Consider the following 27,424-nt stretch of genomic DNA (forward strand, 5'->3'; position numbering starts at 1 on the left):
TTCACCATTTTAGCAAGTGGGTCCACATGAACATCTCGTCTGGCAAGTCAATAGGTTGGAGCTACACTGAACAGACTGATTCCAAATATCTGAAATGGCTCGGAATAACTCTGCTAACAAATACTGATTTAATGTATGAGGCTATTACTGCTGTTTATATAGCTTCGCGTGTCCATGCAAATAGAGGGGGAGAGGGGTCATTGCAGGAAAAGACAGCTCTAAACGGACCCAGGGAATTGTGCACCCCAAAGCAGAGGCCGGGACCCAGTCCCGCGCCGAGGTACCGCCCGTGGGTCTTGGTTCCGTGCTCAGGAACCGAGCATCGGTCACTGTCGCTGACCGGCCTCCGGCCCCCGCCGGGATCCTCTCCCGGCTGTCATGCTGGGTGGGGGATTTGTAACGCACGGGCCGGTGCTGCTGCCGCGGCAGCAGTAATGAAATAAAGCATAACATTAGTTAGACGTGACGCAGCAGGTGGCTTATTATAAGCCTTGCATATTCCTCTGCCTCCTGCTCCCATTAGAGCGCCGGTAATTGGGGAAAAAATATTTTAGGCGATTTAGAGAGTAAGCGGAGGAACGAGGAAGAGCCCGCGGCTGCGGCGTCCAGCGGAGCCAGAGCCGGATCGGGGCCGTGGGGCTGGGCTTCTCCCTCAAAGTCGCATCAACAGCACCGTGGTGATTATGATACTAATAATTCTTATTGTTGTACCTTGGCGCAGATGGCGGCTGCTCTCTCAGGGAGGTTAAGGAGACAGCACGTCCCATGAAGGCCCCTCTCTCCCTGCGTGCTCAGCCGCTTCCCGGCACGCACAAACCGACGGGTTCAGCTACCCCTGCACCGGGGCTGCTCCCACTTTTGGCCGGGATGGCTTTAAACTTCCTGGTCACCAGCGGATTTAACGAAAACCTTACTTTAAAAGCTCTCACCATCCAGACCATGGGAGCAAGACGGGTTTGCATGACCCCGGAGCCGGCGCAGCAAACCCTGCGTAATGAGAGCTCATGGTCCCTGCCCTAAGTCCACTACTCCTGCAGAGACATACTCGGCTTTTAGTTTCTCCGCCAGAAGTACCCACACTAACACACGCACAACACACACACACACACACACACCCGCCCGACACCTCCCTGGCCGGTTTCTCCAGGTGAGCTGCTGCTGTCGGGTGGGATGTGTCCTTTGCTGCCCGCCTGCGTCCATAGGGACCGCAGGCACGATGCCGCCGCTCCCGCCGAGCGCCCCGGGCTCCCCGCGCTCCCCACCCACCCCTGCCCAAGGGAGGGCGGGCAAAGGGCCTCCCCCCGGCGGCCGGGAGGGAGCCCTGGGCGGGGAGAGAGGCTGCCGGTGCCACCGCGCTGTTACCCGGCCGCTGCCGAGCTGCCACCCCTTCGGCAGAGCCGAGACTCTCGGGGACCCGCCGCCCTGTCCCGGGCGCACGGCCGGACACCCCCCGCCGGTGCGCACCCCGGCGGGAAGCCGAGACCGCCCTGCCTCCTCCGCACGCCGCCGGGGCTCCGCTGACAAACTCCAAGGAAGATCATTAGCATCCCTTGCTTCCCCCTTTTTTTTTTTTTTTTTTTGTGATAGATTACTAAGCTGGCCACGTAGCCCTGAGGGTCACATGGCTCAGGGGAGAAGGACTGAAACTGTCGCAGGAGTTAAGAGAAACGGGCAAACAAACAAAGCCGAAGCGAGAAGTCATCTCGTGTGGCTGCTGCAGAAACAGCTCCCCGGCCACAGGGTCCTCTCAGTGAGCCCCTTCCTGCGAGAGCCGCTCCGCCAGGGCCGGCGGGAGCCGCGGCCGCAGCCCCTCCGCAGTCCGGCCGGGAGCCGGCTCCTGCCTCCCCGCCGGCTCCCCGCTTCCCCCGAGCAGGGAGAGTACGCGAAATGACTCTCGACCCTATATTTTTCTATTGTTTTGAGCCGGTGGATCAATTGTCATCAGTACTGTCACCTAAGAAGCAATGATTCCGATTCATCTTGGCATCTGATTTTATTCTAATGGGTTAAATTGGGTTCACTTTTACAATTATCCCAGGTTTGACTGCGTAGTATTGCATGACAACTCACAGTTTCATCGGGTTTGGCAAAGCGAGGTTGCTCCATGAATCCGTATATCATATCACATCAGATCAGGCTGAAGTTTGCTGTTTAGCGACTCCATTTGAGAGGCTTTTTATGAAAGTGGGAAGGGTTGATGCAGTCCATGGCTGGTTCAGTGCGATTTGAAAAAAAAAAAAATGTGGAGAGATGGCAACAACCCGGGGTTTGCTGCTCAGCTGTGAATAAGCACAGAACGAAAAAAGCGACGTGATGGGGAAACGCTCAGCTCGCTACAATATTTTTAACAGCCTCTCAGTCCTCGCCTTTTTTTAATTTCCTAATATGTTCTTTGCTTTATTAGTTTTATTTACAACCAGCTCCCCATTAACACCTCACCTGATTACTGAGGAGCTGAGACAGCTAATCAAGAAAATCCAGCAAACCAGCCAAAATCGAGAGGTGGGATTTATTTTTTGCTTCATTCATTCTTCCTATTTATTTATTTATTTTGTTTTAGAAAATATTTCGAAACAAACAGAAAATAAAAGGCAGGTATCTGTGTGTTGGCAGGAGGTCAGGGGTTAGAAATTCACGTCAATTCTATATCAGAGGCTATGGGGGGGGGGGGGGGAAAGAGAGAGGGAGAGAAGGGAGGAAAAAAAAATCTTTCCACCAAGCAGCTTGTTTATTTTAATTAACATAGGGATCCTCTGCTAGGAACAAGGAACAACCTCCATCTACTGGCTAGATCATTGCGTCTCTTCTCCATCCAAAACCCATCCCTCATCACTCATTAAGGAGGGTACAATTTTGGAAGAAGCTTCTAAGGTCTCAAGGTAAGCTCCTGCATGAGTCTTTGCTAGTACTGCAGCTATTTGGACCTCACGGATGTAATTTGCGTGGTGTTTCTTTGGCGTGTTGTTGTTTGTTTGTTTGGGTTTTTTTAACAACACAGAATGGTAGTTTTCCCAGGTGTATTCACAAATAACATTTCATGCATCTATATTTTAATCTAGAAAAATAGCAGCCTGGGAAGGCTGAGCCATTCAGCTCAATTAAAAAGAAAAAAAAATAAAAAACCCGTGTTCTTTGCCTTTCTTTTATTTTTTTTTTCCAATGGAATGGCTCCTTTCACCTGTCTGTGAATCTAGTCTGTGAGGGAGTCCTTTTCAAAAGCAGCAAAATATGATGATTTCCAGCGGCTTAATTACAACCGGAGTACAAATCCGATTACGGTTAATATCAGACAACTAAGAAGCTGACAGTGCTGAGGTCCTGGGCGGTGAACAGTTTCATGTTAGACAATAATCTGCCTCTCCTGCTTTCTTCTGGCTGTGTGATCACTTGTTTGTGGTCAGTCACAGCGCTTGACCACGGAGATATGTGTTTGGGATTACCATGCAAAGCACCTAATTGTTTATTATTCAAATATCATCTCCTTAAGCAAATGAATACGTGGTTTAATTGACATGTTTTCAGATTACCGGGAGGTACAAGCACATTGGAGCTTTGGGGGTTTTTAATCCGATGCCGTTTATGGTTAAAGATACTCTGCGCTTGTGTCCCTCACACCGCCAGCCCCCGCACAGCCCGGCTGGGGAGGAGAGGGGTTGGTGCCCGAATCTGCCTGCGATGCACTGGCTTTTAACATGACTCTAACACAGTGATACGAAAGTTGGTCCACTGTACACTCGAGAGGACTCGAGAGAGGAGAATGATGGTGGTGGTAAAATATGTTGTATTTGACTCCGAAGCGGATTTTTAAATAATGTCGGGCTTAAAAAAAAAAAAAACAAAAACAAAAACAAAAACAAAAACAAAAACAAACAAGACCAAACCTCCCAAAAGCAACCTATTTGAATGCTGAAAACGACATTAGCTACATTTGATACCACCGCCGAGAGATGTAACTCTATTCAGATTTTCCTTCTTTGTGTCTAGATTGCATGTAGTACCCGCCGACTTCACAAAGAGATGAGGTTGTTCATTAATAGCACTGTACTCCACCATAAGCTCGTAGAGCAGAAAATAGTGTTAGGATTTAAAAATAGATCTGGCTTTAACCACCCGACTCGCAGGCAACAGGATCGTAATCCTGTTGCTGTTTTTACTACGCGCTTTAAATTTCTGGAAATGATTAAACTGGAAGTGTCTTGAAAAGTTCAGGTGCTGACGGAGAGGGTGTGAAGCCCTGGTGCCCTACGGGGCGGGAGGCGGCTGGCCCGGGCAGTGCCCTACGCCTGCAGCCGGGACACGCCACGGCCTCAAATAGGGCAGGCGAAATCCAAACCATTTCTGCTTAAAGAACACCCCCTCCTCCCCACCCCCAGCCCCCGTCTGAACACCCTCCCCTTTCTCCTAATTATTGTTGGTCAATTATTAATTTGCATGTAGACCTTGCCCTAAATCCTCCGAACTAAACACAAGACCGTTCACGCTGTGATAGGCTTTAGACGGTAGCCCGTGGCCAGGGAGAACGCGGGCTCCGTGGCAGAGCGGATCCCAGTGACCGCACGCTGAAATGTGCCCAGGGCACACGCTAATTGCGAAGGTGGAAGCGGCTCCAGGCAGCGCCCGGGGACCTGCGGGCAGGGGCTGCGGGCAGGGGCTACAGCGGGGCGCGGCGGGATGTTCGTGGGAGCTCTCCAGCCCTGCGTGGGCAGACAAACGCTGGACTTGTGGAAATCCCCACAGCGATGTATTCCACACACACCCCCCCTCCTACCCCCCCTCATTAGCTTGGGGAGCCCGGGTAGAGCCTTACAAAAAGGAAAAAACTGAGAGCGCCTGTCATGTTACTAAAATATTCTGAATATTGCACATCAGATATCCTTCCCCAAATGCTGCAGAGAAAGGAGATGAAAGCGCCCTGCAATGAGGAACTGCTAATGCCGATGGATTCATGAGGGACAGGCTCATAGATTTGGATTTTAGATTCCCTGTCGTGTTCTTTTTGAGCTTTTCTCTCCCCTCCCCAAGCAGACCAGCAAAACTATACGGAGCCCCTCGTGCTATAATGGCAACCTCTCGCTACCAGCCTGCCTCAGAGCAGCGGAGCATCAGTTCGCAGCGAGGAATGAGATCTCAGGAACATTGAAATAGATTTACCTTGATCTCCTACAGGCCTTTTGGAAACGGAGAAGTCACGTTTGATGCTAGCAACAAACTTTTAGTGTCCCTTTAGGTAAGAAGTGGTCTGCCAGCATTAGGATGTTAATCAGAAAACGCCTTGGAAACCGCTGGCCTCCTTTACTGTAGCAGCAGTAGCTAGTAGCGTATCCTTAACCGTACCTGATGGAGCAGAAAGAAAGGACCCTCTAATTAATTAAGTGTGCCCAACCGGAGGAGGCTCAGTCATTTCTGAGTTTTGTTATGAGTCTGCCCAATTACTCCTAACGGCGCCATCGAGCTAAGGTAGAGACGAGAATTTAACAAACAATATTTTCGGTGTCTCTGCCTTGGACCAATACTTTGACACTGCACCTGCAGAGCATTTCGGTGAACCCGAGGGAGCAAATGCGAGATAAGCAGGGGGAGAGGGGAGAGAGGAGCGGTGCCCGCACCCGGAGCGCCAGAGGAGGAGGCGCAGCACGCTCGGGGGGCTCAGTGTCCCCACTTTAGCCCTCGGAGGGAACTGGGCTCGGCGGTCGCCCAGGGGCTTCCCCAGCCCCCTTCTTTCCCCGCTGCCGGCGGACGCGATGAGTTTGGCGGTGCTCAGCCCGGCAGGGACACGGTCACAGCGGGACGGCGGCGGCGGAGCCTCCGGGAGGGTCTGCGGGGGCGGCCCGGGCGGGCGGGAGGCGGCGGAGGTCTGAGCCCGGCACACGCCGGGGTGTCTTTGGCAACCCAGGCGCCACGGGAAATGCAGACCATTCCAGGAGAACAGACGCAACACGAAACGGAGGCAGGGTGAGTTACCCCGACAACATAGCTGGACAGGAATACAGGAAAATCTAGTTCGAAAGGGAAAAAAGCCGAAACAACCCCTGAACGTGCCTGTAGAGAGGAAAGACTATATTGGAATGACTAGAAATAAACTCATCTCTAAGTGAGATTTTTTGACCTCTGTCGACAGAAATCGCTGCAATCCCCCGAGCCAGGCGGTACCTGCCGAGCGCACAGGGGTTCGTCCCCCGCCCGCGGCGCGGCCGCCCCTCTCTCCCCCCTCTCCAGGCCGCTCCACAAAGGCCGCGGGCCCCGCAACCGCTCCCCGGCGGGACTGGGGTCGAGAGGGAAGCACCTTCGCCCGTCTCCTGGAGCAGCCGGGGCGTCGCGGAGGGGCGGCGGAAAGGAGGGGGTGGGGATGGATTTGGGGATCCCGAGCGAACAGCTCCCGTATCCCGGATCGAATCACCTTGTTTATTTTTTCCTGATGTCTTATTGTGCTAATTGACTTGTTTTCTCCAAGGAAAGCCTATCTTTCCCTCCTTATTACCAACACACAGATTTTTTTTTCCAGACCGGGAGTGCTCTGCAGGAGACTACGGCTTGTGGAGGGATCTGCCCTTTTTAAGGGAGATTCCCTTAGCCCTTTGAGTCTCGTTGGTTTTATAGCTATTACTCTCTTATTAAAACACACACATATATACAACACATTGATTTCCATCCAAAAGGGCTAATTACATTACTTACAGTAAATAGCAGCCCTGCTGTCCAGGGTCTAGTGTGCCAACAGAGAAAAAAAAATCCAGGCTTATTTCACTTGATTGACTTCATCTTTGTGTGAAATTGTGTTTTATGAGCTGTATTCTGGCACTCGGAGGAATGTAGCAACATTCAATCTGCAAATAACATTAATTTTAGCTACTTAAGGGGGAAAGAGAAGGGAGGAAACTGGCTGCCTGAATCTTGGGTTACATGGAAGAGGTGACTCGAGGAGCCCCTGAGGATGTCTCTGGGATGCTTTGGAAAGGAAGTGGGGGCTGGGGTACTTCTTTCACTAGTCGCACTCGGGTTTGGTGTGGAGTGTCCCCCAGGGAGCAGGGAGCGCAGGACTGCCGCCAGGAAGATCCTTCAGTAGGGATCGAGGTGTCAGGAAACAGCCGGCAGCTGTTTCAGGGAAAGGCAAGGAAGAGTGGTGTGAGAAGTAAGTAGGAAAACGGGAAAAGAAGGGGAAGGGGAACAGACGGAGAGATTAGACAGGAAGGAATGCATCGCCCAGTCCCCTACACACAGTGATCACTCGCAGTGCGCGGCCGGGGAGCGGGAGAGGGGAGGCAGGGAGGCAGTCTCGCCAGGGCAACCCCCGGTCGGCCGGGGCTGTCCCCGCAGGCTGCCCGCGGAGGGGCCGCATCCTGCTGAGGGTGCGGGCGGGGGCTCCGCGGGGCAGCGCCCCGGTAAGCGCTCCATCTGCCCGGAACTCTCTTGCTTCCGAAGCTCCCTCCCCCCCCAGCACTCCTCCGCGGCCCCCCGGGTCCGGGGAGTGGTCTGACCGCTCCATCCCGCCTCGGCTGCCCCGCCACGGCGCTTCTCTTCCTTCTCCCCTTCCCGCAGCGGCGGCAGGAGCGGCGGTGCCGGCCCGGGCGGCCGCGGAGAGGAGGTTCCCGCGGAGCGGAGGTTCCCGCGGAGCGGCCTTGAGGGGAGCGGGGCCCCCGGGAGGGGAGCGGGGCCCCCGGGCCACCCTGCCCCTCGCCAGGCGCCGTCGCCGCCAACTCCCGGGACTCCGTGTTTGGGGGAGGTAATAAACCCCACCCCACCCACAGCCCCGACCGTAATGTTTGTCACTGCTTGCCCATCACTAGGGGTTGAGAGGAGTATGACAGGTCTTTGTTGTCTGAATAAAAATCAGCGGCAGCTCAAGGGAGAGAACTCCTCCTACTAAATTATCAAAAATGGGCTGGCTTTAGTCTCTTAACAAATTGGACAGAGCTCCGGAAAGCAGCAGTCCCAAATCCAACCTACAGGCACTGGGAACTTTAAAGCAACCAGGGACTGCTGAAAATAGCACTTCTTTTTGCTTTCTTTGTATTCAAAACTATATCCTTTCCCGAGCGATTCTACTGCCCCAGGTCCAAGTTTCTCCAGTCAGGAGCCCCAGCTCTCCAGAACAGTAACAGATCCTTTAGCTCGCTTTTACTATTTTATTTTTAGAACTAATTATTATTACATTTTCTCCCCCTTATTTGTTTTCTGCACATCTTCAGGAAGCCCTCGGTGCTTGTGCAAAGAGAAGCTCCTATTGCAACCTCCCTCCCTGCGCTGTGCGCCTCGGTGTAAACATTTTGGATGATCTAAAGACTCTGGGGTCTGTATATGGAAATAGTGGGGTGCAGAGCAGAAGAAAATACTTGTCCTTTCCGTCCCCCAGCCATGCTTTTCCACGGGATCTCCGGAGGCCACATCCAAGGAATCATGGAGGAGATGGAGAGGCGATCCAAAACCGAGTCCCGCCTGGCCAAAGGGGGACAGATGAACGGCCGAGAAACGGTAAGAAATGAGCTGGCACTTTTTGCGAGGGAATCCCCGCAAGCATGGACCGGCACCGGGACAAACCTTGACTCTGGGAAGAGAAAGGCGCCGCTTCCCCCTTCCCCTTCCCTGCCACCCCTTGCTTGTCGAAACCCTTCCGAGGCTCCCTGTAAATCCACCCGTAACGTTGGGTGCTATGCTGGCCAGGCTCGGTTATACCTTTGACTAGTCAATGTTGTTGCGTGTGCTCTCTGGAGCAACGGGGAAACTATTTTAAATCATACCAGGGACGGGTTTTCAGCCCTTACGGTGGAGCAGCCTTTTGCCCCTGTTCGGCCGGCTGCGGCCGCTCTGCCCCTTCGAGCAAGGCTGCGGCTGGAGCTCCCGAGGTGTGCTTTGCTTTTTTTCTGCACTCCTGGAGCCCCCTAAATTAAACCTCAGACCGCTAATGCTTACTTTTTATAACTGCTTTTGGTCTGAAATGTGTGATTGATACAAAGAGGCACCGCTCTCTCTGAATGTTATGCCGGCCGACTACTTTGCTTAGAAGTAACATCTCTTAGTCAAAAGGACCAAAGTCTTCAGATATGTACTAAAGGATGGCGGAGAAATCGAGTGTCACGCTGGGCTTTGTGCAAAGCGAGATCTCCCTTTCTCCAACTTGTAGGGCTTCCGCCGATCGCGCACAAGGCTCTGCACACAAAGTAACGGCCTGAAAAACTGCTTTAAGGCTTTGGGCCATAGGGTCCTTTCCCCCTCCTCTTAAATAAACTCACGCTTTGTTATATGAGGATTTGCAATGTAAATTTAACTCGCCTTTTCAATTGCTGCAAAAAAAAAGGGGGGCGAGGAACACAACTTCGGATTGGAAAATGAATGCGGAGTTGCCACTTTAAAACAGTTGCAACTTTAGAACAAGATGTTTGGGTTTTTTTTCTCCTGTTACTTTATCAGCAAATGCTGCCCCAAGTTTCAAGGCAGAGCTTTTGTCTCCGCCGTCCCTCCATCTCCCTTTGTCCCGAGCGACACTCCTCGTGGGGAGCAGATCAACGGGAACTTGCAGAAGTTTACTGACAAAAAGATGCTAGTTTGAGCTGAAACCAGCCTGTGCCACCTTTCTACCCGTGTCCCTAGCCGTGCTGGTGAGCGTTCACGTTCCCTGCTCTTTACACCATCCACCTGTCTTCTTTTTCTTACTCCTGTTTTAAATGGCCTGACTTTCTTTAGAGATGCGGTTTCGGCTCGTTTAAATACAGGTAAAGATTTGCCGTAGAATGAGTGCAAGCCTGAACTCTCTGCCATAAACTTTCGGAATAGGAAAACGATATTTTCCTGCTTTAAAATGCTGTTCCTGTGAAGTGCTCTAAGATTAAAACTCTAAAGTAATGGGGAAGCCTCAGAGCTTAACTTCAGTTCCTTAGGAAAGAATGAGCTCTGCTTTTCTTACTACGGCCTAATCAGTTGCCTTCAGGTATTGACATGACCTTATATCATTAGGAGAGGTTTACTGGTATAAACACGAAAGCTGAATCGCGGTAACACTTTACTAGCGGGGATGGTCCCGGATCCCCCTTAAACTTCCCGCCGGGAACAGAGTTTGGTCCCAGAGAGCAGTGTCTTTGTACGAGCCCCGGGCCCTGCGCAGGACCCGTCCCCAGCCCAGCCTGCCTGCCTGCCTGTCTTCCTCTCCCTGTCTCATCCCTTGTGGTGTGGTTGTTTTGCAGAACATGCCCCCCATGAGCCCCGAGAAGCCTGCTTTGTGTGCTGGTTGTGGAGGGAAGATCTCAGACAGATATTACCTGCTGGCTGTTGACAAACAATGGCACCTCAGGTGTCTTAAGTGCTGTGAATGTAAACTGGCTTTGGAGTCAGAACTCACCTGCTTTGCCAAGGACGGCAGTATTTACTGCAAGGAGGATTACTACAGGTACAGCAATAAGTCCCTATGGGTTCAAAAGTACATCCCCTCAAAAGACATTATGAACCGAAACGCTCTTTTCTCCACATGGGCTTTCAAAGGTAGCTTTTCGCAGTCAGCGATTGCTTAATCCTGAAAACGCGTCCCCTCCGAAAAGTCTCGCACGTTTAAAAACCGGACGGACCGTCAGGGGACGCGCTGACTGAGCATGTGTGGCGGTACACAAACAGGCGAAGGCTCTCCCGCTGCCCGGCGGTTTCCCTCCGTAAATACCAGCTTAAGACCCAACAAAAATTTCCCTCTGCCCGCAGCTTGCCGGTTTTCCCGCGGTCCGGGGACCCACCGCCCCGGCTCAGCCCCACGGAGGGTGCCCGGGCCCCGGGAGCGGGCACTGCTGATCCTGATCCCTGCCTTACAGCTGTCCCGGGGTTCAGCTCCCCGCGGCACTTCTGGTCTTGACAGGAATGCCAGGAGAGCAGGGACCGATCTCCCCCACCCCGTCCTGCCCGCGTCCGTTCGCATGGGCAGCGGGAGGGCTTTCGCCCAAGTCCTGAGAGAGTAGGTCAGCTCTGCGGCAAGGGCGAGTTGCTTACCCTGGGACCCCAGCACCGGCTCCCGGAGGGTGTCCCGTCACCAGGAGGGCCAGGGGCCACAGCCGGTGACATGGGTCGTCCTGGGGCCGGGGTCGGGGCCCGGCTTCCTCCCGTGGCCAGGAGAGAAGGCAAGAGGCACCGGGGGCAAACTCTGTCTTTGCCGTTCTAGTTGATGCCCACTTTTCCGTTTCCTTCAGAAGGTTCTCCGTGCAGAGATGTGCCCGCTGCCACCTTGGGATCTCAGCCTCCGAAATGGTCATGAGAGCCAGGGAGTCGGTTTATCACCTGAGCTGCTTCACCTGCACGACCTGCAACAAGACTCTGACCACGGGCGATCACTTTGGCATGAAGGACAACCTGGTTTACTGCAGGGCCCACTTCGAGTCCCTTTTGCAAGGAGAATATCCCCCTCAGCTGAGCTACACCGAGCTGGCCGCCAAGAGCGGAGGGCTGGCCCTGCCTTACTTTAACGGCACTGGCACGGTCCAGAAGGGGAGGCCCAGGAAAAGAAAGAGCCCTGCCTTGGGAGTGGACATCGTCAGCTACAACTCAGGTGGGAAACACACGCCGAGCCTGCCTCCCGTTCCCCCGAACAGAGCGTTCTTGGGCTTCCTCTCAGCTAGGCAGTGCGTGAGTAACTCAGCCAGGCCAAATCTTGCTTAACCATTGGAAAATCAAACAAACAGCCCTCTGAGGGTTGGAGCGTTTGCAGGAAAGCTAACAGCAGCCCTCCTCAAAGGCTGTCTTTGCCTATTAATGTCAAACACCCAAACTTAGCCACTTCCCAGGGTAAAGAAAAAAAAAAAAGGAAAATGGAAAAAACCCCAACCCAACCCCACATAGCTCTTTCTCTATAGGAATCTTAGAGGTAGTTTATCATTGTTTATATTTGCTTAGCTAAAAGCATTTCAGCGTTTAAACCTCAAATTAGAAGTAACCAAATGAATCAGAAAAAATAGAATAAAAAGTATAGTATATGGCTCCTATGCCAATGTACTATGCACATAACTCGATTTAGATATTCAATTTATAGTGATTAATTCTTCAGGCTGAATAATTCTGTTTTACTGGCACATAAATGATCAAACTGTACAAGAGGTCAATGAATGCATGTTGTTCCATGTAACTAAACACTAACAAATGTAATTAAGGAGCACGGTTTCTATTCTCTCAGCAGTAGGAAAGAAAAAATGTGTTATCCTGTATTAAATATCTTTCCTGACTCCAGTCGCTGAAGTACCCAAACCGTGTATAAACAGACAGTGCAAGTGGCCAGAGGCAAAGGAGTTTCAGGTCAAGCAGTTGAGGCAGAGTTTCATTAGATGGAAGACGAAAGCAGTGAGGGTAAATACGAACTAGCAAACTCCTAACTCCAAAATTATTTTAGCAAAACTCAAGCTCCCGATGGTCAGTAACGAGGAGAGAAAGCTGTGGGAAGCAGGAGAGGTGCAAGGTGCTTCACCACGAAGCGGGCAGCCGTCCCGCCCGGGATAGGGAGCCGGGGGCTCCTTCCTCAGGGCTGCGAACCGCTGGCCCAACCGGGACAGGGGTCAAGGGCTCCCCTTCTGACAATCGCGGTCGATAGCAGTGCACCGCTATCGGCCCGGAGCTCTCTCCCCTCCACCAAGTTCATTGAGATCCATAAGGAATCCTCCACCGCCCCCCTGCCCTCCCCATCCCTCCCCCGGCACCTCCTCTGGGGCCACTCGTGAAACGGGCTTTAGCTCGGAACCAGGGAGCTGTGCAAGGCGATTTCATCTCCTCTGATGCGTAGACCTTGGAGCCAGGGTAATCACTGCGCTAATTGTTCCTTGTTAATTGAAGATGACATTGGAATCCCTGGCTACGGAGCAGTTTCCAATCAATCCTGAAAGCTGCTAAAGAAAAGGGAACCTGTAGCGCAGCCAGGATTCATTCAGCCCAGGCTTCGAATGGTGGATTTTCCGTGCGCCCGCGCTCCTCTCTGTGCTATCCCTGGTCCACACACTATCACCCGAATCCCCAGATTCATAAAGGGAAATATTACTAGAGATAATTTAGCGTTAGAACTAGGACCAGAAATTAGAGAAGAATGAAGAGTTGTGTGTAGGATAAACCCCTTAAACTTCAGTTCAGGACTCAAGAGAGACATTATTTGCGAACGCTGACATAGCTTTTGTGTGCTAGTCTTAAAATTCCCCTTCTTTACAACAACGGGTCATATAAGATGTACCACTGACTCCAAATGAGATTAAAAAGCACTGCCCGTTATGAAAATCCATCTCACTGCATTGAGATCTCACAGAATCCTCCGGGCAACGGACAGAGAGAATAAAAAACCCCAAAAACAAATCAACAAACGCTCGAATCTGATGCTTTGGACTCAGGCTAGACGGCTGAGAAATCTGTTCTGTTAGGGCCGTGATTTTATTTTTTTTTTATAAGTATTATCTAATAATGTCCAGGGTTGACACACGGTCTCGAGAAAGTACAGTTTGCAGCCAAACCGTGTACCCGGTGCAAACGACCCCAGACCACTGAGCCACTGCGCTCCATATCCAGGGGGAGGAAAACAAATCTGTAACAGTTACGAAATGAGTTGCAGTCGATGAAATCTCTTCTTGAGAGAAAAAAAAAAAATCTCTAACTAATTGGCAGCCACTTCCCTATACACACTTTTCGTTCCCTGCCTTGTGACTCGGTAACTGCTCTTGCACGTAATTATTTACAAAGGGCAAGCAGTGCACAGAAAATTAAATGTCGGACACACCATTAGCGCTTCCAAGGCAGGAGCGGGACCTCGCAGCCCATCCGGCAGGCCAGGCGGGCCGGGTCCCGGCCATGGCTGCGGTGGTGCTGCCCCTGTTCCCCCGGGACGGGAGGGCCGAGGGGCCCCGGGCTCAGTCCTGCCCCGGACTCGGCTCTGCGCTAAAGCGCGCCCGGGCCGAGACACAGCGCTCCGTGCTGGCAGCTCCTCACCCACAGCCAAAGCTTCCTCTTGGCGCTCCGTGTTCAGTGGGCACCACGGCTTTAACTTCCCCGGCAAGCCAAGGCGGTGTCCTACCGAAACACCCCTGCGGGTGTCCGTACCCATGTACCAAGACACTATGGGACACGAACCCGACCTTTAAAAACGAAACTCCGGCGAAGCTATAACGACTTCCCCCAGCTGAGCATAAGAGTGTGTGTATTCACAGGCCATCCTGCAGGCCTTGGCTCAGATTTGCGTCCAAATTATGTTTCAGGGGAGCTGAGCGCAGGGCCAGAATGGAAAATCCAACCCTGCTGCCGGATCTACAACAATTTTTCTCTTCTGTATTTTGTTTGGTAGTTTAGTTTCTGTTTCCCAACTCCTCGGTTGTAAAGCGGAGACACAACAATAAATAACTCAAAATGTTATGAGGTAAAAGTCATTCATACCTGTGAGCTGTCTGGAATTAATGTGAAAAATGGAAGAAACTATTCAAAAGTACTTAAAACATTCAAGGCTTTCTCTATATTACCTCTTATATCATAGAATTAATATGTATTTTGTGGGAAACTGTGTTGACTTACAGCTCACAGGTTACAGAAATGAGATGGTGAAGAAGATTTGCCTAGGAAAATATTTTACACAGCTGTTACTCAGAGCTGTTTACTTTGTTTCATTATATGTATGTATGTGTGAAAAACTATGAAGAGTTCCCTTGAAGAATTCTTGGCAATAAGGGGCAAACTATTCTAGCTCTTTTGAAAGCAAAATTAAACAACCCTCCAATCCCACTGCAAAGGAATGAGCAATAATGTCTTACTTGATTTTTTTCATCCCCTTAATTTTCCAGGAGATAGTGCAAAACTCTGCTCTGTGATGTGGCCAAACCACATAACACTGTTTCACCCATGTAAAACAGAGAGTGAGTTGTAATCATTGTGCAGGATTGTCTAAGGATGCTTGGAGCTCTCTTCCCATTTTCTCTTGAAAATAAAAGCCGAAATAAAGTAAATCACAGAAAAAAAAAAAAAAAAGAGGAGTACAGAAGCAAGAACAGTAAGCGGGACAGAGGAGCCTGAGGAAGTTTGTGTTGCTACTGTAAACCTAGGAAAAACAACACAAACAAGCAGCTTGCAACTCTGAAGTAAAATCTGAGGGCTGAATTCTGGTACTCTGATTTATGTCAGCTCATAAGTTACGGCCCACGCAGTTCGACTGAAGGCAGTGTGATTGCTTGTGAAAACAAGTAGTAAATACAATCCAAATCTGGCCTGATATTGTTTTTAAGGCAACTTTCAACTCCTGATATTTTCAGAAGTGTCAGCTTACTTTGTTTGAAAGTGCAGATATACTTCTTACCAAGACTAGAAGCAAAGCTAGCTATAATTAAATATTCACCTGATTTTCTGTCAAAGTGTTGTCTTACCAGCATCTGTTCATGTTGACTTGTCTTATAATTCAAAAGAGAAAACATCTTCAAGAAACTTTTTATTTTCTCCTGGTTTCAAGTTGCTTTGTCTCTGTTTTCAGCACTGCTGACATCAGTCTGTCTGTACTGTGCGCTTTGCCTCTTTCTCTCCCTTTCTCTCTCTCTCTTTTCAAATTAGGAGTGGGGATCAGCTAGGCCTTGTAAATAATCCAGTAACTATTGGAAGGCAGTTCAAAAGTCCAAATGAACAACTAATGAAACTTGGTTTAATTTACAGACATTGTGAAATATTTTTAATTAGATCTTCTTTAATTAATATTCCCTGCTATGATGACACATTAATTTTCTTCTGTGAGACTAAGCTATCTTTATAAAATGAGATCCTAGAAATTGCTAACCCTTCTGTTTAAGCTGAAAAGAAAAATATAGATATATTTCTTACTTTTTTTTTTGCCAATACTGTCATTTCTTTCCCCAATATGAAGTTATGATGCCACTTTTCCCAAAGAGCTGCAACTCTTGTACGTAATTCACATCCATAAAAGTGTAATCTGAAACAAACTTATCTTTCATAGACACTTGAAAATCCTGAATCAGGGGAATCAGGGAAATCAGGGAAGCTCTCTTCAAGTTTTCAGCCCCTAGCTGGTTGCTTGTAGAAATGTCCTAAATCAGTATCAAGTAAGAGCTACTGCTGATTGGGATTGGGATTGAGGGACTGAATCAAGCCTTGATGCAACTGCTTTCTAGACATGTTTTACAGATTAAGGTGTTTGAGCAGTTCATATAAACTCTCATGCAGAGTCCAAAAGCATTTATTTTATCAGCAAAAACACTCCAGATTTTACGCTTTCTTGATGAACTGTCATAAGAAACTTTCCTGCTGCACATCTCCTTTTATAGGTGCTTGTGATTTGGGGAAAAGCTCAGGAACGTTCAAAATGCTGGTTTGACCTTTATTCTTCTCTCAAGCTAAGAGTGTTTCAATGAGTGAGATTTCAAAATCTGAATGAGATTCCAAATGACTCTTTGAATGCCCAAAGCAAAACCATCACCACAGGGAAGAGACTAAATGCTAAAGGAGAGAAAACTTTCTAAATCTGCCCTTAGTAGGTACAGGCCTGGGGGACACAGCATGTTTTAAGAATAGGAAATTATAATATTCTGGATCTTTTTGGGTCTGATTTAATTATCACATCTGTACTTATCCATGTACCGTCTTAGCCCTTTCTTCCTTCCTTTCTCCCTTGTTTGCTTCCTTCTAAACTGTATGTGACTTAAGATTTTGCCTTGGTTCCTTTATCCTACGTGATGCATGGCCACTAACTCCTTGTTCCACTTTGTTTATTGGACAGGTTGTAATGAGAATGAGGCAGATCACCTGGACAGAGACCAGCAGCCTTATCCCCCGTCCCAGAAGACAAAGCGCATGCGCACCTCCTTCAAACACCACCAGCTTCGTACCATGAAGTCCTACTTTGCTATCAACCACAACCCAGATGCCAAGGACCTCAAGCAGCTTGCCCAGAAAACAGGCCTGACCAAGAGAGTTCTGCAGGTAAGAAGCCACATCACAGGCTTGACAGCATTTCCCCCTACCCCTGCTAGTCAATAGCGTTTCCCTTATGTGTAATAAGAGCAACATACATAGAAATACTTTTGCTAGGTGTGTCCCTAGTGGGTGTGCAGAGGGGTACGGTGTTACGTGGCAGGAGTGTCGGATGTATGCCTTACTGCCCCAAGGCAGCCGAATATGAAAGTGTGATTTATAATTAGTGGCAACCTCAACATGAGGAAACTGTCTTCAGAGTCTACCAACCCAGCAGACATCCTGGGATTGGTAGTCTCTCCATGGTGATCTCACTAAGGGTAGAAGTAGCAAATATACTAATTTTATGCACACCGGGTGAAGCCTTTGGGCTCCCCAGAAGTAGATAATGTGGCCCCTGACTAAGAGATCCCCCACTATGACCAACAAGCTTTGACCAACATGATCCTCCAGGACCAGCTGGCTCCCTCTCTCAATGCTTGTTAGACATCTGTTATCATTAAGGGCCTACATAGTCAAAAGTCACTTCCCTATGAAGGACAGCCTGGTAAATTATGTTAAAACCCCCCTATGTGGTGTGTGCTAGCTCAGTGAAGTTAGTGAGGTGTGTATTATATGCAGAGTGCCAAAGAAGGGCAGAGATTGAGGTAGGAGAATTTATTAGCGGCAATTCCTTGTCCATGTTACATGTCACCTAAAAGATTTTCAGTGAACCTTACAGAACAGAAAGATTAGGTGACCCATATCAGCAGTCTGTATGATAGAGATGGTGTAATTACCCCTCCTTCCTCTTCAGCCTTTTCAAATAATCAAGACAAACTTTCAGCCTTGGCAAAAATCTGCTCATTCACCCTTTGCCTCAATCTTTATCATGTGTCTTGACCCCAAAGCTACCCAACCCAAGGAACACTACATGGCCATCAAGAAAGTTGCTTTCATTTGGGGATTGAATGAGTAGATTTTTCTTAGGGCTGCTCTGAAAGGGCTGCACGTGGGGCTGTGATGTTCCAGTGAGCATCTGTAGCACTGGGCCTGTGAGAAAGGCGGTACCACCAGTAGCAAGAGTGGCTGTAGAATGACTTAGGTGATGGGCCACACACAAAAACAAACATCAAAAATGACTTAGGAGCAAGAACAAAGACAAAAATGAGCAAAACAAAAACAAGCATCGGTAAAGAAATCAATTGGGATTGGTTTGCAGGTTTGGTTTCAAAACGCAAGAGCCAAATTCAGAAGGAACCTTTTGCGGCAGGAGAATGGGGGTGTCGATAAAGCTGATGGCACCTCACTACCGGCACCGCCCTCAGCAGACAGCGGCGCACTCACTCCACCCGGCACTGCGACCACTTTAACAGACCTGACCAATCCCACTATCACTGTAGTGACATCAGTGACCTCTAACTTGGACAGCCACGAATCCGGGAGCCCCTCACAAACTACCTTAACAAACCTTTTCTAACATTTCAGTTTTTTTTGGGTTTTTTTTTTGTTTTTTTAATTCTTACTCTTCATTATTATTATTATTATAATTATTATAATTATTATTATTATTTTCAAGCCTTTTTTTTAAAAAAAAAGAAACAACAAACCAACAAACCAACAAACAAACCCACAGAATATTTGGGAAAATAAACAGCTTGATGTGTAGCATCTGCAGCCACTTGGCAAATGAGTTTGAAGTCATATGTTGCTATAATAAATGAACATTTATTGTTGCTAAATTGTACTCAAATTTTTTAAATTCATCAAATGACCTAAGAGAAGGTTTTGAATCATTCTCATAAGTGCCTCTTAAAATTGTATGTTACTTATTTCCAGAACCTTGAAAAGAATTGATTGTTACCACAAAAACAAACAAAAAAAGTTTCTTTCCCTTCTCCATAACCAGATAAAAGCCAGCATCAAAAGAATGCTGCTTCAGGATTGTATGTTCACTTTCAGCATTTAAGAACCCTAAATTTAATTTCATTTTTATAATGCTTCTAAAAGTTTTGTATGATTTATTTTTTTAAATGTTGAATAACAAATACAAAATTAACAAAACTAATCATTGCAACAGTCAGACTGGAAGTGCCAGTGCTCTTTTCTAATGCATAAGTCACAAGCCTGATCCTCCCTGAGCACTGGGGATCTCACTGGGATAGCTAAACGCTCCTCTGCCAGTTCTTCACCCAGCTGGGATGTCCTTGGCCACCACTGAAAGCCATGCATGGATGGAGGACTTGGAGAGACCCAGTGATGAGAGTGCATGTGGGTGAGGATGGCAGGATCAGGCCGCTGGTCTCCAAATTTGTGTCCTGTACATTAAGAAGACAAGATCTGGGAAAAACCCTCCAGAATGAGCTCGCTCCTATAAGAATATTAGTAAATTAATAATAACAGAATAATAATGCAGGTGAGGAGTCCTACTGATCTGAAATATTGCATAGGGAGTGGTTTTAATTTCTGTCTGTCAAGCAGCTCTGATTTGGAATTAAAAAGAATAAAAATTGCAGTTTGCTACATGGCTTTGATGCCATACCATCAAAGCACACAAGAGGTTGCCCAGCTACTTTAGTAAGTATAGAAATAATTTCCAGGAAGGTGCATGCACATGTACTATTAAAATGAATTTTTGGTAAATCCTACTTTTTTTTTTTTTTTCCAGGGAAAATGGAAATAAGCAAAATATAATTTATTAAGATGTTTAAGGAAAATTATTTCAGTACAATTTATTCATTACTATTTTGAATTTACTTTAGATGTCTCCTGAGATTGTATCAGACACTTGGTTTAACACAGGAACTTAAAAATCTTTAGTTCATTAATATCTCTAACATATACTTTAACTTTTTAAACTTTGTAGAAAAGAAAAAACTGTTAGCAAAAATCGTACAAAACCAGGAATTGGCAGTGAATAACTTTAAAGCCGATAAACTCAGAAGCCTTGTGGATGCTGATCTGAATACATTTCTTAGTTTACAGTAGTGATCTTTCTTTTTTAGTTTTATTTAAGCTAAAAGTCTGAATGGTCTGGGCAGTGGTGAATGTTCATTTGTATCCTTTTATTGTAGTTGAACACCAATTAGATTGTGGAGAGTCTCAGAAACAAAAACGAACAAAAACCAGTCAAGATCTATGTCTTGCTTTTAGTGGATTGTTAAGAATAACTTTGCACATATACCCCACTTTTTAAACACCATCAAATCTCTTTTTGGTGGTCAAAGTGGCTATTTAATATATTTTAAAGGTGTCCTTTTTGGCTGTATAAATGTGTGGTTACATATTGACAGTTCACTGCCCACATTAAAGTGCATTATTGTAATTTTTGCTCAGGGTTTTTAGAAAATTAGCACAGAAAAGTAGCTTATTTTTAAAAAAAGATGACGGAAGAGATGTTAACACTGTAATAGAAGAAAGGTGTGTTTGCCATTATATATTTAGCAAGTATGGTTATCATCTTCTACGGATATTGAATCTTGACTTTTCCTATTTCTATTACCTTATGGGCATTTACCACTAACCAGACCAAACGACCTTGGTAAGGCTGAGATCTTTATTAATACACTTTTACAGGTAAAAATATTGATACTTATAAATTTTGTTCTTTGACAGAACAATATATGGTACTAGAGATCTACTTTATTAAGTAGACTAATTAAAACTCAGTTCTACTATGTGCCTTATGATATACCTTGGGAGTAAGTTTGTGAAAAATCAGGATATATGTGTTGTTTGTTAAATTAACTGTTTTAAGCCCTTTTGACACCTCACTAGTTTTGTACTGTTTTACCTCTTATTTCTGAAACTCTTTTTATGGTGTATCCTGTTAGAGGGGACAAACATGTCATAGAAAGCAGTTGTGCACTCTTTCAGATATAGTTGATAAATCCAATAATCTTATATATTGAGCTTCGTGTTTATAGTACAGTAAGTGGTCTAGCAAAATTGTCCATGTTTCTTTGTTTATTGATAAATGCATTGTATAGAAACTATTTCCCCTAAATATTTATGGACCAAACAATTGTGATATATCCTATTAAATTTGTGTGAATAAACCATTTTGAATCTAAGGAGTTTTATTTCCCATCAATTTTTCGTTGTTGTTTTTTTTTCCTTTTTTTTTTTTTTTTAAATTTAAAGTCTACGTGTACCAATGCGTCTCTTTACTTTTATGGTACCTATGAACAATTGGTATTAAACACAGAAACACAGCCTTTTAAATTTTTAAAAGTTCCTTCTTAGGTTTTCAATTTCTTCATATTCGATGTATATGCTACTGCTGGTGCAATTTAGATTTTAGCCTTTTAAGCTCCTTTTTTGAACATGCAAAGTAATGCCCCACTGATTTGATATTGAAACCCTGTCTTAGACTTCTAAAAGAGCCAGAAAACTAGCAGCTAAAGTAATTGCATGACAAATATAACCTAAATAGTATGATGAAATGAATCAAGATTTAATGCTAGGTATATTGAACACAAAATAGAATTGCAGACCCCGAAAAGCCAGGTTGCTCTGTAGTTTAATAAATTGTCACTATGATTTCTTTCAGGGAGAACAAATCATGGGGCATTACAGCCAAACATCCCGACGTTTGAAAATTCCCTAAAGTATTAAAAGAAGGGGAAAAGTTTGATCGGAAATCCACTGCAGTGAAGACAAAGACAATATTAGGTTACGATAATCATACATTTAAAAATCTATTGAGCCAAAAAATAAAAATAAAAGACTTGATGTCATTTCCTGAATGTTAACAAAACATATGTTATTTCATGGTGTCTAATTAACAGAACTGAAGGCTTCAACAAATTGTGTGGTATCAAAAACAAATTTAGAGAAACTATGTATAAAACCAGAGCAACCTGGCAGCAATCTACCCAGCCCATATTCGACGAAACCTTTTCTTTAAAAAAAAAAAAAAAATCACATTTGTCAAGCACAAGTACTTGTAAAATAAAATCCGAGTGCATTCATTCCACTTGCTTGCTAATGTGTACTAGTCATATCTGTTAAATGGATTTTTGTAAATTCAAAGAGAACTTTTCACTCATCCAAGATCATAGGAATCAAAACCCAGTAACGTTAGTACTATTGTTTCCGAATTAATTTTCTTTAAATGAGACAAATCTGCATGCACTTTTCCATCTGTCACATATAGTGTACATTTCTGTATAATGAATTTCTCTTTGATGTTTCTTGTATGATAGCTTTCATTAATAAACATTTTATTTGATGCAAACATAGTTAACTTTATGTAAACACATAGTCAATTGTTCCAACTAATTTAAACTTTTCTTTTGAGAAGAAACAGTACAGTACAGTTCTAATATGCTATATATATCTAAAATCAAAAAGAATGAGGTAGCAATACTGTTGCACAGTGTAAAATTATTTCCTTTGGTGTTAACTTTTTAATTTTTTAACTTCCTGTATAAAACTGACGTTTTAAAAATAAATTCCCATCAGCATCAACAATAAAAGAACCCCCAAAATTCTTCATCAATATAAGAAAACACGAACAGTACAATATGTAAAATCCTCAATGACTTCTAGAGTACAAGGATATAATTTGTGGATCCCTGAGCTGTTTACATGGTCACTATGCAATGAGCAAGTATGCTACAGAAAGTTGGTCCTAGGATTCCCAGTCCAAATCACAGATGATTTTTACAAGCCAACAGGCAAGTGTAACAATAACCACGTCTTAGTAATGAGGTTTTGTAACTGTTAAGCAACTATTTGCAGAAAGATTTTTTAAAATATATTCCTATTTAGCTGTATAGCCAAAGCATATGTTAAACAAATTAACATATAAAAGATTTGCTAGAAAATCTTTCATTAAGATGACATTTTTATTATATACTAATGAACCCTATGTAAACAATGTAACTTTTATGAATGATGGACATTAAATATTTCACTTACGTGTATCCTCAGCATTTTGCATGTTTTCTTAAGCTTTTCCAGTTTCAGAATTCTAAAAAGAAAACCATACAATTCTTAACGACATAAGACAAAGTTATGTACAGATTACTGCAGCGATCTCTGGAAACTGGTAACTAAGAGTGTTCTAATGGCAATAAAAAGGTATCATTTATTGGTGGTAATTATGAGAAGAATTGTTTAAACAACAGTTTTATAGTATGTTGTAAAGTTCTATTGAAAAGGTTAGCATAGTGAACTTAATTCAAATCAGCTTGATCAGAAATTTAAGTATATTGTGAAATTCTTAAACTGAGCCTTATGAATATTTATTGCTGTAGAAAGTAAGTAAATGTAAGAAAGTAATTATTCATGTCAGCCACAATGTGGTTTCCCCCTGTTGTCCACAGGAAAATATTACAGATTTCAATTATTTCAATCAGTAAAGAACTTGGTGGTGATTAGGACCAAGAAAAAAACCTATGTGCCATAATTTTTCTTTTATAAGTCACTCTATTCTTCAGTAAGTTGAATTTCTTTTCCTCTTGGTTTAATATTTAACAGAGATATTTCTAGTCTAGATACTTGTCTGTATGTTGCATTTTTCACCTCATTTAAATTAGAAAAATAAATTAATTAAATAATCCTGGTGAAATACTGACAAAATCATCACTTATTAAAATAAAACCAGGATAAATTTATTTCTCTGTGTCTGATTAGAGGCATAAAGGATTGATTTTTCTTAACAACACTGTGCTGTTTGGAGACAGTCTTTCACACAGTGCTCTGGTTAACCTGACCAATATCATTAGACAATCCAAATTTTTTCAAGGATGCAGACCTGTTTCCTGCAATAAGAAAGTGAACATGTTGAAAGGATAGCATTATCTGAGAAAGAAAGAAAGGAGTAATTTCAAGCAAAACTTGAGAGAATGCAACACAAATGTAGGTTTTCAGTGTTGTTGTGAGTGAGAAATGTGTTGGGGGTCTTTCTAGTGGTTACACATCCATGTCTAGACACGGCATTTCTTTGCTTCCCTAGTCTTGAAAGAGAAGTCAAATTGGGCAGTCCTAGAACATCTCACTCAGAATGATTCACCAGAGAAATGGCTTGCAGGACCAGGTCGAATGACAGGAGGCTGACACTGCAGCCCACTGAAATTGGTGAAATTTTCTCTCTCTGGTTCTGTGGGCTTTGAGCCAGGAGCTGAATGAACATGGAGATGAAATTACACTCTTGTCTCTAAAGAAAGCATAACCTTCAGAATGAGACAGAATATATAGGACAGAAATGCTGCTCTGTGCTTTGGACTTCATTCTTCAGAGCTGCTAATCCAAGCACCTGGCACATGCATTAAATTGACTTCAAAATATTTCTTCCTCCTTCAGCCAAATACAGGACACAAATTATACTACTGGAATTTCCAGAAGCTACTGCAGTGTCAGAGACTTTATTCAGTTATTCTGCAATGTTGAACAATTCTTTTGCGCTTCTCACTTGACACAGACTTATCTCGACACATACCTATATACATATCCTTGTCTTGCCTTCAGATAACCAGTACTTTCATATTTATTTAAGTCATTCAAACCTACAGGAAGCAACTCTCTGTGCTTACACATTCTAGCAAAGGCAGTTGTCATAATTTTGTTCTGATACTCCTTTACATTTTTCTGGAGTAGGTTTTATAAGTTTGTACTTTTGTATGTTGGTTTTCTGTTGTTTTTTTTTTTTCCATAGCTCTGGACCAAAAAAAATGTAGTGCTTAATATACTTAAGTGTACAGATTATTTTGCCAGTTTTTCCTGTAATATCTAGAAAAACAAGTTTACTGCAATCATTTAATTCCTGGCTTGCATGTTACTATAAGGTGTTCCCCTCTGTGCCTGATTTTGCCATAACAAATGATATCAAATACAGAAAATTCTATTTTTATCTAATATGATTGATATTAGAAATTATAGGGTTTTTTTTAGCTGCACTGATTTCTGGCTCAAGCATGCTTCTGTTTTTGGAAAAGGGGTTGCAAACAACTATCCTTTGAAATTTCTGGTAGTTGCTACTGCTAGGAGCAGAGAGCTAGACTTAAGGCCAGATCTAGCTTCACAAATATTAGTGTTATTTCCCAGTTTGCTCTCTTTTCAAATTGGGCTTTAACAGAGGATAAAAATACTGTCAATAATTATTTTTCTGCAAGATAATAAAAGTTATATATGCTTCCCTTTTGTACTTCAGTTTCACACTTCTCTTTTTGAGACTGAACAGATACGCAGTATTTTGAATCTCTGAGACTACTGCTTATAGCAAATAATTAATAATGGAAAGAACAAGCTAAGAAATGGTTATCAGATTGCAAATATAAGCAGTCACTGGGAGAGATGTGGTAGTTTTTTATTTAACATCCTATGAATTCTTATTTCACCATTTCCTTTGAGGAATTTGGACTTACCGGAGAGTAAATGATCAAGTAGATTGCTTTGCTACACACACTTTGATCCCAGAACTGAGGTGTAACAGAGTCTAATTTGTAACAAGAATTTTTCAGGAACAATTATCTAGCAAAATAAAATATTGTTGCCCAATATCCTAAAATCAGTAAAATAAAATGCAACATCAGGAAAGCTAAAAGCACCAATTGCTATTATATCTTAGACATAAAGATATGCAGGCTCATGATTTCTGTTTAATTCATAGAGGATAATTAACTTTCCCAAACAAATACATATCCCATCACAACAGGGAGCCATGCATGTAGTGCCAGTAGGGACAGTTAAGATCAGTTTAGAAAGTAACAAACTTGGCAGCTTGGAGGTGAGTATTTTTACCTGCAAACATAATTGCATTATTACTGCTCAGGCTGCAGCCACAAGTGTCAGACAACACCTCTCATTTTCTTTTCTTGCTGTCCAGAAGAATATTTTTTACTTTATAAGAAAGAGTGTGCTATGGAAAAGAAAATTAAATGGGCATTGAAAAGTACATTAAGATTATGTGCCTTTTATGTACCTGCTAGCTCATTTGATATAAAATGCTGCTGCATTGAGGCTCTGAATATCAGTCTTGCAAAGTAGGTTTTATCAGTCTTGCAGACTGATATTACAGCTTTCTTTCTGCTTTATTATTTGAAGATGCCTTGCTTCTTATATATGAGGTTATATAGACAAGCTGTAACTACATCAGCTGAAGTAATTTCCTAACCCATTTTGTCAAAACATTTCTTAAAAATCTAAGCCTTGGACAGATATGTTTTTTGTGAATCTGGCTGGGGTAAATTAAGAAGTTATAGCTTTTGCTGTTCATTTTGACCTATTAGAAATAGTTCATCTGTCCAGAACTTTTCTACACATACAGTAGTGTTAGAATTGACTGGAATGAATCAATTTCTTCTCTATTTAACCTGTAACAGAGCACTAACATGACAGCAGCTACATAGTAATCTGTGGTTCAAACCACTAATTTTAACCACTTTTGGTGTTGTGGAAGAATCAAAATCGAGAAGCTCTCTAAATCACAATTTATCACTAAAACAGTATCGTGAAAGACTATATGACTTGTAGTGCTCAGACCTTTTATAAATAACATCCAGATTCGGAGATTTTTTTTAACCCCTTGTATTATAACACAAACAAAACTGGAGAGCTCAAAAGGATGTTTGTGTTCTGCATCTATTCCAACTGTCTAAATTCATCGCATTTCTAGAATGGACTGCTGAGTTCTGGTGAAATCTGGAGCTTTTTGATTAAATATCCTTGATTCCTTACTTGGATCTACTGAAACAGAAACTTAATCTTATAATGGCCTACTAGACTTCCTGGTCTTAAGAAAACCTAAAAATTGAAGTAATGTATAACACCAGTGAAAAAAACAATTTTACAGAACTAAGACTCAGTTCAGAACTGTTTTAATATGTGTGGGCTTTTTTTCTTTTTTCTTTAAAAAAGTAACAGGGAAACCTATTTTTGGAATCAGGCTCTCCAATAACTCATTTTCAAAGGCCTCTCTCTTGAGCTCTGAAGAATTTAGCCATTAAATTAAGTAACACTTCATTATGAAAAGTTCTTACTTCAAGCGAGCTGAATCCTCCAAATTATTTTACTTCCCCCTTGCCCCCCACCCCTCTGTTTTTGAACACCTGTGTTTCCTCTGTCCCATTTTTGCCCATGTGAAGCCAGTCCAAGCAGCATCACTCCAGCAGCCTTATCAGCACTGCCTGAACTGTATATGAGATTCTGCAGTGGATAGTAATCCTAGGGCTGAGCACTCCTAACTGCTCTTTTCAAGCAACTTTTATTCCTTTTATTAATCCTGGGCCTACATGGTCTTCGTGGCAGGAGCCCTGCTGAGCCGAGGGCACTCTCATCACCTGACCAGCTCCACCTGAGCCCTCCCACCCATTTCAGCTGTGCTGTGCCTCGTGCCTCATGTGCCTCTGGTCCTGCTTCGAGTGGGAATGCTGCATGGCCTGATTCTATCCCAGACTGCCCATGGATCTTCAGGAATGGCTGGCTTTTTGTAAGAAAGGAATATTTTATGATTTGGTAATTTTTGTTTTTCCTCAGGGCTCCATTTTGCAGCTGGGGCTCCTCCACTCCCAGGACAGAGATAAGGGCACCTGTTAAAGCTGCTTAGAAA

The 27,424-nt window shown here is 44.5% G+C and overlaps 1 protein-coding gene across 8 annotated transcripts; it reads left to right on the forward strand.

Annotated features, from left to right (window-relative positions):
- The first annotated feature begins 1,705 nt into the window (after positions 1 to 1,705).
- On the forward strand, positions 1,706 to 22,799 carry LHX9 (LIM homeobox 9). Of its 8 annotated transcripts, none has more exons than XM_064664466.1 (7): positions 1,706 to 2,502; positions 2,747 to 2,879; positions 8,187 to 8,469; positions 10,176 to 10,378; positions 11,163 to 11,515; positions 16,697 to 16,899; positions 18,092 to 20,942. In XM_064664466.1, exons 3-7 carry the CDS (start codon positions 8,296 to 8,298, stop codon positions 18,347 to 18,349), a joined length of 1,191 nt encoding a protein of 396 aa, XP_064520536.1. In that variant the 5' UTR covers positions 1,706 to 2,502; positions 2,747 to 2,879; positions 8,187 to 8,295; the 3' UTR covers positions 18,350 to 20,942. The 8 variants fall into 8 exon arrangements, with proteins under 8 accessions (XP_064520536.1, XP_064520532.1, XP_064520534.1 ...); XM_064664462.1 differs by having other exon boundaries at positions 1,712 to 2,502; positions 11,160 to 11,515; XM_064664464.1 differs by having other exon boundaries at positions 1,712 to 2,502; positions 2,761 to 2,879; positions 11,160 to 11,515.
- The last annotated feature ends 4,625 nt before the right edge of the window (positions 22,800 to 27,424 follow it).

The sequence above is a fragment of the Pseudopipra pipra genome, chromosome 9 (assembly GCF_036250125.1).
Source record: "Pseudopipra pipra isolate bDixPip1 chromosome 9, bDixPip1.hap1, whole genome shotgun sequence".
NCBI lineage: Eukaryota > Metazoa > Chordata > Aves > Passeriformes > Pipridae > Pseudopipra > Pseudopipra pipra.